This window comes from Oncorhynchus masou, chromosome 21 (assembly GCF_036934945.1).
Source record: "Oncorhynchus masou masou isolate Uvic2021 chromosome 21, UVic_Omas_1.1, whole genome shotgun sequence".
In the NCBI taxonomy this organism is placed as follows: domain Eukaryota; kingdom Metazoa; phylum Chordata; class Actinopteri; order Salmoniformes; family Salmonidae; genus Oncorhynchus; species Oncorhynchus masou.
This window is the reverse complement of record NC_088232.1, coordinates 37,671,170-37,687,329: the sequence shown is the minus strand read 5'-3', so window position 1 is coordinate 37,687,329 and position 16,160 is coordinate 37,671,170. Positions and strand designations below refer to the sequence as shown.

At 42.2% G+C, this 16,160-nt stretch overlaps 2 protein-coding genes across 2 annotated transcripts; both read left to right on the top strand.

The window, feature by feature from the left end:
• Positions 1 to 690: 690 nt before the first annotated feature.
• On the top strand, positions 691 to 1,449 carry LOC135507403 (oligodendrocyte transcription factor 3-like). The gene has a single exon (XM_064926950.1). The coding sequence runs from the start codon at positions 691 to 693 to the stop codon at positions 1,447 to 1,449; it is 759 nt and encodes a 252-aa protein (XP_064783022.1).
• Positions 1,450 to 4,808: 3,359 nt separating this feature from the next.
• LOC135508294 (BSD domain-containing protein 1-like) lies at positions 4,809 to 15,926 on the top strand. The gene is made up of 11 exons (XM_064928381.1): positions 4,809 to 5,025; positions 5,652 to 5,715; positions 5,958 to 6,074; positions 6,654 to 6,821; positions 8,518 to 8,572; positions 8,928 to 9,043; positions 12,028 to 12,096; positions 13,539 to 13,623; positions 13,748 to 14,263; positions 14,822 to 14,925; positions 15,044 to 15,926. Exons 1-11 carry the CDS (start codon positions 5,015 to 5,017, stop codon positions 15,071 to 15,073), a joined length of 1,335 nt encoding a protein of 444 aa, XP_064784453.1. The 5' UTR covers positions 4,809 to 5,014; the 3' UTR covers positions 15,074 to 15,926.
• Positions 15,927 to 16,160: the final 234 nt, after the last annotated feature.

Genomic DNA, 16,160 nt, shown 5'->3' with positions numbered 1-16,160 from the left:
CACTCATGGTTATTATAGTCTAGCATTTTGATGTTGCATTCCAATTTCACACTTTATATACATCACAGAAGACTCAAAACCGTTTGACATAGAAACACCGGATTTTCTGCATCTTTAAAAAAATAATGTTCATTAATTATGAAATTATGAAAAATATGAATAACATTCCACCCACGAGGCCACTAGGTCATTTGATTGCTACTGTGTATGAGATGATCAGAAGAAGGTAATGAGATGAAGGGGAGTTAAACGTTGGTCTGGGCGTAGGGAGGTGGGGGCTGTAAGGGCGGGGTGGGGCTGCAAGGGGTGAAATTCTGTCCCTTCTGCAATTGGCTGTGAGTCTAAATGTCTCATTATGCGCCTCATTGTTCCTTTGTTGGGGTTGGGGGTATAAATTCACTCCTGTAGGACTGCAGGGGGACAGACCCCTGACGAGAACCAGACACAGCCTGCGCCTGCTGTATCTAGCTATCTACTGAACTCTGACAGAAGTGACAGTGAGAGAGCATCGGCCCTCAGGGAACTGTGAGCTTTCCTACTCAGACAACAGAGAGTGATCCAGCTTTTTGTTTTTTGTTTTCAAGAACTTTTCACAAACATCTTTGGCTCTAACCTCAGTTGCTTTGTTGTTTTAGTTGTTTTTTTCCACTTTTTTATTTTACATTTATTTTCTAAACATCATCTGTTGAGATGGACTCTGACGCTGGCTCCCACTCCAGCCGCTCCTCATCTCCAGATCTGGTGGTGGATGATTCCATGGGCAGCTTCTTCGCCAACAAGATGTTCCAAGCCTACTGCCGGGAGGAGGGGGCAGCCAGGGCCGCTGGGCAGGGCAGGACTGACCGCTGTGGTGGGGGAGGCAAGAGCAAGACCCTCAAAGAGGGTGACGTGCAGGACCTGAGGCTGAAGGTGAACGGCAGGGAGAGGAAGAGGATGCACGACCTGAACCAGGCCATGGACGGCCTGAGGGAGGTCATGCCCTATGCCCAGGGGCCCTCCGTCCGCAAGCTCTCCAAGATCTCCACCCTGATGTTGGCCCGTAATTACATCCTCATGCTGTCCAGCTCCCTGGAGGAGATGAAGAAGCTGGTGGGGGACGTGTATGGCGGTGGTGGTTCCCAGAGTCGCACTAGCCACCGCCGGATCAACCCTCCGGCCCCCACAGCTCACCTCCCCCTACACCCCCTGGCCCAGTCCCTGCACTCCCTGGTGGGTAGCACGGCCTCGGCTCTCCACCACCCTTCGCCTCTCCCGGCTCCAGCCCCACACTCACCACCCTCTGCAAGCTACCTGGGCTTCCACCATGCACCAGTACAGAGCCTGCTGAAAGACCCTCTCCACCTAGCCAGCTCCTACAGGCACTTTCCTGGTATGCCCTGTCCCTGCTCGCTCTGCCAGCCTCTACCAACCACCGCATCCACCCTGCATAGCTTTTCCATGGGCAAGTGAGCAGGTGACACCCAGGACTGAGCTCTGTAGTTGAGGCCCAGTGCCCACCCGAGGACTAAGTAGTGGACTGAGGACTGAGATAAATTGTTGGTTGAACTGTAAAAAACATTGGTAGCCCCCAGGACCTGTACATATTTTGTATATATCTTCTATTGAGTATTCCGCTGCTATTTTTCTAAATTACATTCCTTGATTATATTGAAAACATTTAAATGCACACACAGAAACACTTAGATAATTTAAGCCAGATAATTTGGTTATGCTTTGTATTTCATACTATTGTTCTTGAAGCTCTTTTTTGAATGTAACAGCTATAATATCTGCTATTGCTATTCAATATCGGAAATTCAGTGTTACTGAAACAAATGACAAAGATGGAAAGTGCTGTGTCCTTCTGCAGGTGTCTTATTTTCCTAAATTAAACCTTTTAAAAAATACATGTTCTGCTGTTTTGCTTGAGACATAAATTGCTGTAAATCTATTTACATCTGCTTCCATCATGAGTTTATTTGCATGTGTTTTTCAGCATGTCTTTTGTCTTTCTCATTCTGAAACAGGCTACGTAGCACTACAACAGTAAAACACAAAGAACGATATCCCTATCAGTTTACCATCACTGTGCACTGCACAGGGAGGTGCAGTAGTTAGTGGTGCTGAGCAGGGTAGGGGAGGGGTGGGAGAGGAGAAGTCTACCCTGAGCTAAATAGAGAGAGAAGGGCCAGACAATGCAATGCTGCAGAGGGAGGCTGAATATGGCACTCTGAGCTCTGGGATCATCCATCTTCACCTCAACAGGGTGTGGGAGATGAAAGGGCAGTGCGGGCGCCAGGACGGCGCGTCACTTTTGTCTGGCACAGGCAGGGGACAGGGCTGTGGCCCTCTCATCTATGGGCCAGAGGATTTGTCACTGTCCCTGTATTCATACCTATGACACATCAGAACAATAAGAGTAAATATGTGCCGTTTTTACTTAGGATGTTTCAACGTAAGAATACACATCAAGTCTCATATGGCACCATTGCAATTTCAAGTGTTTGAAAACCAACAGATCAAAACAGAGGATACCAAAGTTTTTGTTTTTCAGTTTTTAAAAGATCAAAAAATATCTATTTTCATGAAATCAATGATATTTTAAAACGTTATAGTCAATGATTGACTAACTATACCAAACACTTCAGCACAATGACATATGTGGGATGGATGACACAGACGTGTATTTACTCAAACCCACAACAATGGCTCACCCTCACTTAGCAACAAATCAAGCGTGTAAAATACATGCTTATCCTCCCATGGCTGACGGATGAGGTCGAGATCAGGGGAGAAATAAAGAGATGTATCTCCTCATTCCCCCTTCAACCCCCTTCTCCATGAGAGCTCTGAATAGAGCTGGACAATAGCCATGCACGGGACACAAAGACCGGGGGAGGCCAAGCTCTCGTGCCTGGGACACAGGCCCCCTCCATTCAATCTACATTTCATCATGGTAACAAGCGCTGTTGGGCCAAAAGGCCTGACACATCGCCCGCCACAAAGGCGGTTAGCTCTAATTTATGGGGCTATTGACACTGTAAAGAACCCCTGTCAGTACTCTAGGACTGTCAGCTGTGGGACGTCCCAGTGGGGGGAGGCAGCTGCCAGCCTAGCCCGGGGAGGGGCCTTCTGTGGTGGGGACAGGCGCTCTGGCATCACCTGGTCCCTGGTCCCCTGACACTTGGATCCTGGGTCCTCCCACTAGGCCCCCCTTTATTTGGGCACAGGTGGGAATGGGAAGTAGAACACATTGTGGGGATTAGTGGGGTCGGCCTCCCTTTGGTGTCCTCCCTCCTTTAGGTGGATAATTAGGGACATTGACTTGTGCAAAGCTGGTGTTTCCTGATCGTTAGCAGATGGTGTTAACCCACGGAGCAGCAGCAGCAGGATGGAGAGGGTGCGGGAGTGTGTGAGGGTGTGAGGGTGTGTGTCTGTGTGGTGTGCAATTGATATGCATCTTAAATCATACAATACTGACAGTGCCTTTCTGGGCCATTATGACCAGCCACTGTTGTCATCATAGTGCTTTTACCATATGCTGACCTGTTATGTGCTGTCTGAAGTATATACAGTATGTTGGGAGCATATGCTGTGAATATGCTACCACATTTAGGGCAATCCACATCAAACACATAAAACATAGGGTGTGTGAATGTAAAAGGGCTTTAAATGTAAAGGTTTTGTCATGCTTAATGACTCCAGGCGTATTTCTACATTACCACGAACAGCTTGACAATATTTGGCGCTTATCCATAAAAAATTACATTCAAAAGCAAAATATAAACATTAAGGGTAAAAACATTCTAAAATTCAACAGCTTTTTCAGTAGGAAGAAAAATATCTGAAAGCGACACAATTCACTGCAGCATCAGAGAAAATAAAAGTCCCACGTTTTTTTCAAATGAGTGGAGAGTAAAGACTGTGTGGTCAGAATTTTCACTATTGTATGCAGTAGTCATGATCATGATAGCTGATGGCCCCCACCCCATAGACACAGATGGATGAGTTAACAGGAGGGAATGCTAATCAATAGAAGGGTGTGTGTTACCCTGGGCTCAGCAGTAGACAGGATCGACAGCGTTAATTAGGGAACTGAAGGAGCCAATTAGGGGGATTGAGGGTCTGGACAGGAGAGACATAATGGAGAACATACGCACACATTGTGCTGCGTCTGGATACAGGGGATCTTCAATTAGGGGAGAGCTCTCCTCCAGAAGCTCGCAGCCTGACCATTTTACTATCAGTTCAGTAAAGTCGGGATCCCTTCACCCTGCATACTGATGAGGGGGAAACGCAGCTGGGATAGGGTCAACAACCCACTGGTCTGGGAATTAATGTAGACCCATTAAAGATCGAGTCACATACGGGCGGATTTAATTACTAATCATGTGGCTAGGTGAGTTAAATCTTATAATGTGTTGCTTCATTACCTACATTTTCAGACCTCTCTCTAGGAGAGAGTGCTATTGACTGGCAGGCCAGATTTTACCTTATTTATAATACTGAACAAGCTGAAACTAATTAAGAAGGATAGGGTATAGACCATGAACATTTTCATAAACCATTTAAAAAGTAATTGCATAATGTGCATCCCATTTAAAATTAGTGATACAAACTTTGAAAGGACATACTTAGCCAAATATGCAAACCTTATAACAACTTTCACTTTAGCTGGACTTGATAATAAATACAAGTGGGTGCAAGGTTGGTGTTCAATTATGATACATTTTGTAAGGGGAATTTGAACACAATGTTAGATTTAGTTTTCATAAAGTTATTGCAGCAGCCTACCAAACGCGAAGCTTGATCCTTTGCAGACACCGTAGTCATAAAGAAATGCCCAAGAGCGTAGCTAGCTAATAGCTAACAGAATTAATTTGGAAAATAATAATAATATATTTTACTTCAGCTATCTATCCTAAAACTGTATTTACTAGAAGAAGATACACATTGAAAAACTGCATTTTACAAGCTTCTTCCTCATTCAGTGGGGTCAGAGTTCAGTAAATATTGGTGATGTCATGGTCTGAAGATGGCTGAAGGGTGAGTGTGAAGTCGCAAAATAGTTTTTGTTTTATAAATTAACCTTCGTAATATATCCCTCTCAGCATGTTTTTCTTTCATGTAATATATTCATCCCTTCATATTTAGCTATTGCCACATTCATCTATTTCAAAACGATGCAATCAGTTGCTTTGTCTGTTCTCGAGTCAATCGGGTTTTGTTTACCAAAAATATTGCACCAGCTGTTTAGCTCGATGGCTAGCTAGCAGTGGCTAGCAAACTGTTTGCTGCCTATTCGCGGAGACAGACGTATTAATAGTGTGTTGTAAATATTAACATTGATTGGAAACATACAGTTCCATGGTTTCCACCGTAGCGTTGTTCGCTATCTAGCTAGCAAGCTAACAGCTAATGCAAATTCACTGGTGTTGGTTAGCAATTCAGCTAAGCTGGCTAGATTGTTATCAAATACTGCATAGTTTCCTAAGAACGCGAAGCGAGGCGACCATCTCTGTCGGCACCATGCGCACTGTCATCCTGCCTGACCTGGTCGTTAATGGCCTAGCTAAATAGTTATATAGCTAAAATGTAAGCTATGCATTTCACCATTAGTACCTGTTGATCACGTTTTAATACTCTGTCATCACTATGTATCTTTACTTCAGAGAAAGCTGTGACGGTTGGTGGGGAGGCTGGCTTCAACAAAGCTTCCAGGCCGTTAAAGATAAGGTAGACGTCCATGCTAGCCTGCACGGATCCCCAGATGATCTCTCTAGTATCACAATGAGCCGCAAACTATTGAGTTATGTTCTGTGCATCAAAAAGGCTAATTTAATGTCTTCAATATAACTCATTATAAAACAAGGTGAAAATCAATATCCTTGTGACATCCGAGTACACTGATAATGCTGTAATTACTGTACTCTGTTTGCACTTGTCAATGTAACTCCAACATTTTATTGTTTTTGCAGTCATCAGAGGCATACGAATTTATAAAGCGTGACCTCACAGAGTTCTCCAACGTGGTGCAACATGACGCTGCGTGCTCCATCGTGGCCACAGCAAGCGCCGTTAGAAGCAAACTAGCGGTAGGCCATTTGGTTCTTTACTAGTTTCACGTTTTAATGTCACGTGCATAAGTAAAGTGAAATGTCTTTCTTGCTAGTTCTAAACCCAACAATGCAGTAATCAATAAAAATGTAACACTAAAGATAACATAAGGTAGAGCAAAACCACACGAGAAATAGAAATAACTAAAATATGAGAAAGTAAACAAACATACTATATACAGGGTCAGTTCCAGCACCATATTTATAATGTGCAGGGATATTGGAGTTATATATAGGGGTAATGTGACCAGGCATCAGAGTATATGGTAAACAGAGTAGCAGCAGTGTATATGATGATTGTATATGAGTTGGTGTGTGTAGAGTCAGTATAAATGAGTGTGTGGGCAAATGTTGGAGTGAGTGTTGGCGTGTGTAGGGCCCTGTGAGTGCAACTACAATCCAATAAATAAATACAAGGGTCAACTCAGGCTGTGTAGCCATTTTTTAGCTATGGGTCATAGTGACCCATATTAGATAAGTTCATATGAATTACTACTTGGTTATTTATAGGCATATACGTCCTGACTGTGGTATGTCACCTGTCCCACTTTGTTTCAGGTGGAGGGCTCCTCTGATACCACAGAGAAGGTGAAGAAGAGCCTATCCAGTTTCTTAGGAGTGATAACAGACACCCTCGCTCCTCCCCAGGACATGACCATCGACTGTGATGTCATCACGCTAGTGGCAACTCCAGCAGGCACCACAGAGGTGTATGACAGCACCAAGGTGAGTATGTTAATACTGTGTTCAGCTTATCACTATGACAGTGTGATTTAACAAATTAAGGACTAGATACCATGCTGTTTTACATTTACTGATAATATACCAGAATGTTTCTCAGAAATTATGTATTAACATCATGTGTTATAATTTGTCCCCAATCTGTTCAAACATGTAAGAGTGGTCAGGTTTAGAAGTGTTACTGAGCTCCAGAGTAGAGGATGGTTAATCCCCAGGATTTAGCTTTTGCCCTAAAATACGCAAATCAAAGAAATCAAAATATTGTTGTTTTTTATATCAAAATATAAAATAAAATAAATACTCACAAGTTTGGACACACCTACTCATTCCATTCTTTATTTCTTTTGTTTCTTTAAGACCTTAAAACTACTATGAAATAACACATGGATTTTATATATACACTACTGTTCAAAGGTTTGGGGTCACTGAGAAATGTCCTTGTTTTTGAAAGAAAATAACATTATTCTTTTTTTTGTCCATTAAAATAACATCAAATTGATCTGAAATACAGTGTAGACATTGTTAATGTTGTAAATGACTATTGTAGCTGGAAACGGCAGATTTATTTTATGGAATATCTGCATAGGCACACCGAGGCCCATTATCAGCAACCATCACTCCTGTGTTCCAATGGCACGTTGTGTTAGCTAATCCAAGTTTATCATTTTAACTTCTTGATGCTACCCATCCGTTAAGCGGGATAATTGTCATCAGCAACCGCAGAATAGCATAGCACCCCAGTCAAATAATATTACTAAAAATATTTATGAAATCACAAGTGCAATATTGCGAAACACAGCTTAGCCTTTTGTTAATCCACCTGTCGTCTCAGATTTTGAAATTATGCTTTACACAAACGCTTGGATTGCTTTCGCTGTAAGTTTATCGGTCGCATGACAAAACATTAAGTACACTTCGCATCAGGTAGCTTGATCATGAAAATCAGAAAAGCAATCAAATTAATCGTTTACCTTTGATCTTCGGATGTTTTCACTCACGAGACTCCCAGTTACACAACAAATGTTCCTTTTGTTCCATAAAGATTATTTTTATATCCAGATTATTTTTATATCCAAAATACCTCCGTAAAGTTAATTATTTCTGGGCATTTTGAGCCTGTAATCGAACCCACAAATGCTGATGCTCCAGATACTCAACTCGTCTAGAGAAGGCCTGTTTTATTGCTTCTTTAATCAGAACTACAGTTTTCAGCTGTGCCAACATAATTGCAAAAGGGTTTTCTAATGATCAATAAGCATGTTAAAACGTGCCTTTGGAACACTGGAGTGATAGTTGCTGATAATGGGCCTCCTCTTGATTTTTTTATGGAATATCTACGTTTCCAGCTTCAATAGTGATTTACAACATTAACAATGTCTACACTGTATTTCAGATCAACTTGCTGTTATTTTAGTTTACAAAAAAATTGCTTTTATTTCAAAAACAAGGACATTTCTAAGTGACCCAAACTTTTGAACGGTAGTGTTTATATTGAGATGTAACAGTTAAAAGACAATAGTTTACAGCATATTGAATATATTTGGATATTAAAAGCATTAGCATAACGTTATCAATATACTAAACAAACAAAATACATTCTCTTTTTGTTGCAATACTAGATATCAGAACACATGTTATGTCACATGATCATTTGAGTTACAGTGTGTGTTTTGTTCCCTAGGCTCGTCTCTACAGTCTGCAGGCTGACCCTGCTACATACTGCAATGAGCCTGATGGTGAGGCAGTACACATGTTTCTTTTCTATCTGTCTTCACTATTCTCATTAAAGAAAAGGTCATGTGCCATGCAAAGTCACTAACCCGGCTTCATTCCCTCAAAACATAAAAAAGCCGTCAGAATGGCAATGACAATTGACTTACACCCATATAATTACTCATTCTACTCTATCCTCAGCTGCACTCCAATACTTTACAAATCATGGTCAAAGTCAACTCCTATTACAATGAATGCAAATAACTTGGCAGGCATGACATGGGTAGTTTGCTATGCCACTTATTTTCATGCAGTTCTTAAACGGCCATGAAAATATTGTTTTGTGTTTTCAATTGTGTGTCCTGTGTTCTGTCCCAGGTTCCCTAGAACAGTTTGATGCGTGGCTCTCCAGCTTCAGCCTGGAGGAGAGGAAAGGAGAGATCTCTGACCTCCTGGTCAACACCCCCTCTATCAGGGCCCTTTACACCAGAATGGTACACTTTCTAATAGGGTTGGGCCAAATTACAATATGTTAATTTATCAATAATGATTGACCGCCGTTGTCAATGGTGACAACATCGTGATGTGACAGACAATGGTTTATCTTATTTGAACCTGACTGGTGCCGGGCAGTAGGCCTAACGGAATCGGGCGGCGCATGAGTGACATTCGGAGTAATTCAATAAATAGCCTATGCTATATAGGCCTTCAGAACGCAAGAAATTCATGTAGGCTAGACAGAGTGAGGAATTTCACCAAAGCTTTGCAAAATGTCCAGTCACAAAGAATTGTTTCTCTCACTTTATCAGATGCGTGGGACTTATAGCCTAAATCTATAAAATATTTATAACAGACACCTTAACTATATTGTGTTTAGCTGTTTTCAAAAACATCGGGTATATTCCCTTGTCTCGCCATTCATTATGAATATGACTTTGGGCTAGTACGTTTTCATCGTTTTATGCATGCAAGCTTTCTCTTTCAAACAATGCATTCATCTGGTTAACGTGCTCAACATCTGTTCTGACGACAAGCTCATGTCTGAAGGAGACGACACCAGCAAGGGTAAAAAAAAAAAAAACCCTGTTAAGAACTCTTTATTTTTTTTATTTTTTATATATATTGACTTTCATCTCAGTTGTTTGAATAGTCTAAAAACATAAGGTAGCCAGTGGATTAATAATGAGAGAGAACAAATAATATATCAATGGACTATAAAAAATAATGGAATGAAAAGTTTAAGCTTATTAAGAAAGAAATAATCCGTGTGGGGCCCACAGAAGCAAACAGGGTCAACTCCCTTCACAAAGCACGTCGACAGGTCTCCCACAAGGTCAAAAACGGGGACCCAAACCAGCAACCTATCAGCCACCAGCCCAAGCTCCCAACCGCCAGGCCACCAGCCCTCCAGGATCCCTCCCCCAGAGTTCCCGAGAGCTGCCCCTCAATGTGTCTGTGCATGTGTGTGCGTTTGAATGAGAGTGTGTATATGCATGTGCATACGAGTACGGACACCTGCACGGCATCAGCCTTAGGCAAACAAGCATTAGATGTAAAAACGTTGTCCGTCATTCTATCCCCCTCCCAGCAACTCCACTCCCACTTGTCTCCAATTCCACATCCCAACCCTCTGCTTCCCTCAGCCCATCCCATCCATCTCTGCTGGCCACCCTCTTCGGATTTCTATGCACCATATATCTTTCAACTGTACTGTGATGTTTAACATATAATTGAATAGAATCCACATAATTGCGAGTTAAAGTTAAATACTTTAAATGAGAGTATTAGTAATTGACTAACCAGTTCTCCCAACAATTCTATTTCTTGGGTAAAGTTTTGATTCATGTTATGCATTTTCATCCATTCCTGAACCTGAGACCAGAAACAGGCTACCTGAGGGCAATACTAGAACAAATGGTCTATTGATTCTGTATCCTCACAAAATAATCTGTAGAGCTGCAATGACTATATGCTCCAAATATTCAACATTTTATTGGTGGCAAGAATTCTGTACAGTAATTTTAGCTGAGAAGCTTGAAGTCAAATCAAATTTGATTTGTCACCTCTTCCAAATACTACAGGTGTAGACCTTACTATGAAATGCTTACTTACAATCCCTTAACCAACAATGCAGTTCAATAAATATATTTACTAAATAAACTAAAGTAAACAAAAAATAAGCAATAAAATAATAATAGCAAGGCTATATACAGGGGGTACCGGTGCCCAGTCAGTGTGCGGGGTACAGGTTATTTGAGGTCATTTGTATTTGTAGGTAGTCATAAAGTGACTGCATAGATAATAAACAGCAAGTAGCAGCAGTGTTAAAAACCAAGGGGGGAGGTCGCCAATGTAAGTATTCTGGGTGGCCAATTGATTAATTGTTCCGCAGTCTTATGGGTTGGGCTAGACGCTTTGGATAAGTGAAGCTTTTAGAGAGCGGTTTAGAACTTTTCGATTTAATAATCTCAACCCACCCACTTCATATTCATTATAGAGATAGGCACGCTTTATCTTGTCTGGTTAATTAAGCAACCCAGATAAAGCAAAATATTTCTTGCTCATATAATTTGAAAAAACGAATCATCAGGAGTAGTCAGCGCCATAAATTAGTAAACTGAGATGTGAATAAGGAGTTAATCAGGGCAATATTTCCATAAAATAGACAGGAATTTACTTCTCCATGGTTGCAGAATCTTGTCTATTTTTACAAGTTTTCTATTGAAATTCATTGTGGAGAGCTCATTTATATATTTTGTAATATGCATACCAACTATGTCTACTTCACCATCAGCCCATTTTATTGGTAAACTGCAGGGTAATGTAAAAGTTGTATTTAAAAAAAAAAAATCCAATACGTAATATTGTATACTTATCATAATTAGGTTTTTAGTCCAGAGAGTACAGAAAAACTATCTAGATCTTCAATGAGACATTGCAGGGATCTAGTTTACGGACTTAATATAAAACTTGAGTCATCGGCATACATGGATACCTTTGTTTTTAAGCCTTGGATTTCTTATCCACCCAATGATTTATAACCTAACTCTTAATGCAGTAAGACAGCCCGTTCATCTTCAGTTGACTGTCACTTTGCTCCGTCATGTGTACGAGTCTCACACACACACACACACACACACACACACACACACACACACACACACACCTGTTCCATGCTGAAACTCCACCAGAAAGCAGAAAGAAATATTAGAAAAGATTTGCCTGCACCTAGCGTCTGCCCAGGCTTCCAGCGTTATCTTTAGTCATGTTTTATATTTGTTTATCTTTTTGTTGGCCAATACCAGCTTACATCACAATGGTTTATGAGTACATAATCACGATAGGAAAAAGGTTGACATCGCCCAACAATACTTTATAACCCTCCTGTTCAGACCTTATCTCATAAAAGTTAGATAGAAGTTAATCACTTTTTTAAATGCTCTGTGCGTTGTGTAAGAGTACGTATTTTCATCCATAGGTGCCAGCAGCTGTAGCCCATTCTGAATTCTGGCAGCGGTATTTCTACAAAGTCTTTCAGTTGGACCAGGTAATTCACTCACTTTTTTTTGTTTTGTTACTTGCATGTATAGCTCTCATAAACCATCATGCACCCTCTTCTATCAGAATCTCATGTTAGAATGTAAACTGCGCCCCTGCTGGCCAGTTATAGATCATTTTGGAGAGAGGCTCCTACCTCAGAGTAGAGCTCTGCTACCCAACCCGAGCCTCCGATATTATACGTAGGGTTAGGGCTGGATAGTGGCTGTTTTTTCATCAATAACTATGGTACGGGCAGAGCTTGAGTATCACTAAAGAGGATTTTGAGGCTCCCGAGTGGCGCAGCGGTTTACATGGAAACGCAAAGGGGGTCACCTAGTCAGTTGTCCAACTGAATGTATTCAACTGAAATGTGTCTTCTGCATTTAACCCAACAGTGGGTTAACTGCCTTGCTCAGGGGCAGAAAGGCACTGCATCTCAGTAATAGAGGCGTCACTACAGACCCTGGTTCGATTCCAGGCTGTATCACAACTGGCCGTGATTGGGAATCTCATAGAGCGGCGCAGAATTGGTCCAGCTTCGTCCGAGTTAGGGTTTGGTTGGGGTAGGCCGTAATTGTAAATAAGAATTTGTTTTTAACCCTCTTGCCTACTTAAATGAAGGTTAAATAAAATGCAAATAAATGAATCACTAACATTTTGAAACTGAGCCATTTGCTATTGCTATGCTGCGCAGTACAGTGATATCTGACTAAGATCATAACATTGTCAGAAGTGCTTCAACCTCATCTAATATAAGTCAGGAGAGATTATTTCACAGAAAATAATAATATTCCGTGAGTGTTGTTAGTTTAGAGTGAAGAACAGCTAACTGCTCTCTGTCTCGTCAGTGAGCAGAGCGACCCAAGCGGAGCTGTTGCTATGGATACTCAGAGCTCCATGAGTAGCTTATGGATTTACTAACAGAGGAAGTTATTTCTTATTTCGGGCCGAGCGGGCCTTATATTTGGCAGAGTCAATCGGGCCTGGGTAGGATAAGGGTTTAAACGTAGCGTGCATGGGTAGGGCTCTGGCTTACAATTCATGCCTGTGCAGGACTCTACTTCAGAGCTCTGGTAGCTTAGTAGACTCTTGGAAGACTAATCTTGTCACCCAGAACCAAATCTCCCGCTATTTGATTTGGATTCGGACACTTTCCTGTGTGTCCTAACAAAGCCCAGGCCCCCTCTTCCAAAGCTTATTCCAATCCTCTCCCTCCCTTTCTGGAAAGTGCATGTGTTTTTATGATATTTTGTGTGCTGCATGCTGACAAAATGGAGGTATCAGACAATGTATTCAGTGCAACTATTTCACAGGTAAGCTATGTTTATTAGAGAATTTCCCAGTTAAAATCCCTGTCCCCACTTCATATCATCACCTTATCCAATAAATAGATACACTAAAAAGCCGGTAGTGTTCTGCTGATGGGTTACTAATGTGACTGACCACCAGGAGGAGGCCAGGCGAGTGGCCTTGAAGCAGAGAGCAGAGCAGACTTCCCACACAGAGGCTCTGGGCTGGGAGGAGGAGGATGAAGGTATGTTGGATAGGGAATTTCACAATGGTGAAATGTCTTCTGTGAGATGTGACCTGAAAGAAGTCAGTCAGGCTAGTCAGGTCTGTCTCGTGACTCACTGTTTTCTCCCTTATTTCTACCCCAGATGACTTCCTTGGCGCCACGTCTTCATCTCGCCTGGACTTCACGCCCCCATTGGACGACCCTGCTACCCAGCTGTCCCCACTTACACCAGTCACAATGGCGACGACCCCACTCAGCCCCATCCCATCTCCGAGCGGGGAGCGCTCCTCTCCCCTCTCCCTGAGCAGCGACAGCGGCAGCCTGGCCACCCAGGTGGAGGTGAAACCAGCCAGGCCACAGCCTGCAGTCGTGGAGCTGTCCCAGAAACTCAACAGGGCCAGCCTGGAGGAGAAAAAGCCAGAGGGGCAGCAGGAGGGGCAGCAGGAGGAGGAGAAGAGGGTTCAGTTAGAGGCCCCAGCCCAGCCTGAGCCCACAGAGAAGGCTACAGCTGAGAGAATAACAGTCCAGGCCCCAGCTACCACAGTCCAGGCCCCAGCTACTACCATCAGACCAGAGACCGAGGGGCCCCAGGACCTGAGGGTGTTTGAGCTCAACTCTGACAGTGGGAAGTCTACACCTTCAAACAATGGCAAGAAAGGTAAAAGGACATTCTATTCAGTTATTGGTGTGACTGTGGTAACAGGGTTTGATTGAATAGGGCCTAAGCTGTTCATCAAATCAAATTCAAACACATTTTTATTTGGCACATGCGCCGAATACAACAGGTGTAGAGTTTACCATGAGATGCTTACATATGAGCACTTTCCCATCAATGCAGAGTTAAAAGTAAGAAAACTGTTCTAATTAGTGAATAAGAAGGGGAAAATGGAAACGGTAACACAATAAAACAACAACAACCAGGGAATATATAAGAAGTACTGATACCGAGTCAATGTGCAGGGGTACGAGGTAGTTGAGGTAATATGTACATGTAGGTAGGAGTAAAAGTGACTAGGCAATCAGGATAGAGAGTGTGTGTGTGTGTGTGTGTGTGTGATCAATATGCATCCGTGTGTATGTTGGAGTGTCAGTGTAGTATGTGTGGGTGAAGTTCAGTGAGCGTGCATAGAGCCAGTGCAAGAATAGTATTCTAGAAGAGTCTTAAGTGGTCCCATCTGATCCTGTGCTTCACCCTGCTTCACCCTGACCCCTGCAGGGTCCAGCACAGATGTCAGTGAGGACTGGGAGAAGGACTTTGACCTGGACATGACAGAAGACGAGGTCCAGATGGTGCTCTCTAGAGTTGAGGCTACAGGAGAGGTGGGCAATAAATACAAAATGTTCCTGTTGCATTTCTTCTAACCCCAAACTGTAACAATAAAGAAAATGCCGAGTTAGTTCAATTATGTTGAACTAAATGACATGTTTTATTTTTCAGCTGGAGGAGGACTGGGAGAACTGGAACTGATGATTGCTGTGGCGTACTGTTTCTATCCCGCCTTTAAAGCGAGTTCTCAGCAGACGAACCATGCTTAACGTGTTTTACCTCTGTCCACGCCGTCACCGTGTCAGTTTGTTCCTAGGGGAATGGCCCTTTGGTTTGGACCATGTTGCTGAAGGCGCTAGCATAGCAATGGCAATCCAAGACAATACGATTAGAGCCAAGGCACCATCAGCTGTCAGTTTGTGCATATAGGTTTCAATGCTGATTTACTCAGTCTTTTTGGTTATTTCTTGAAAGCTGCTGCTCCCTCTCTATCTTCTGAAATGCCATTAAGTACATGTAAATTGTTGCTAGTGAACTTCTTCAAAGTTATGAGTGGCAGGAATTATTACTTCACTTTAGGCTGAAGAATAGCCATTAAACTATAACGCTGCCTATCACCTTTCATGAGATGAAATTCTTCATGTGATTTATTGAATGGTGAATATATTGATTTAAACTTTAAAAAAAGAAACTAACTCATCTATCTTATGCAAGTGAATATTCATAAGGGAACATATTTTGGATTCACTCCCAACCCCAGATACATATGACCTTGACAGACCAGCAATAGTGTGGACAAGATATCCAAATGTTTTCTCACACATTTGCCATTCTGTCTGTTTTCATCCCTGCCCTGCTAAGTAATTGACCTGAACATATCAGCTCTTCTGTGACCTCCATGGGCCAAGTTTACGCTTTATTTCCTGTCTCTGCTACAATAATCTATTATTCGATCAGTCCACGTTTAATATTATTCTGGATGGGTAAGGGTCTCATTTATTGTTAATCGTCAAAAGAGAAGATGATAATGACGCAATAAAGAGGCTGCAAAATGTTTCAGTTGTCATGGTGCCAGAGTATTGGGCTTGGATGTCTGAGGAGGTATGGCCTGTTGTCATGTTATTTCTGATGTTAAATAATTAATGAGATCCCACAGCCTGCTTAGTATGGACATATATACTGCACAATACCTCTTGAGTATGGAGTTGCAGAGAGCCAAGCGGAAATGAGGGCTTTGTCTGCTTGATTTATTTAACAATACAGTATAGACTAGCTTCATTCTGCAGTA

What these genes read in the sequence shown, in the direction of transcription:
- LOC135507403 (XM_064926950.1), top strand. Translation starts at nt 691, where the DNA reads ATGGACTCTGACGCTGGCTCCCACTCCAGCCGCTCCTCATCTCCAGAT.
- LOC135508294 (XM_064928381.1), top strand. An exon ending in TCCAGGCCGTTAAAGATAAG is followed by an intron (nt 5,716 to 5,957) that starts GTAGACGTCCAT and finishes TTGTTTTTGCAG; the next exon opens with TCATCAGAGGCATACGAATT. An exon ending in GAGTTGAGGCTACAGGAGAG is followed by an intron (nt 14,926 to 15,043) that starts GTGGGCAATAAA and finishes TTTATTTTTCAG; the next exon opens with CTGGAGGAGGACTGGGAGAA.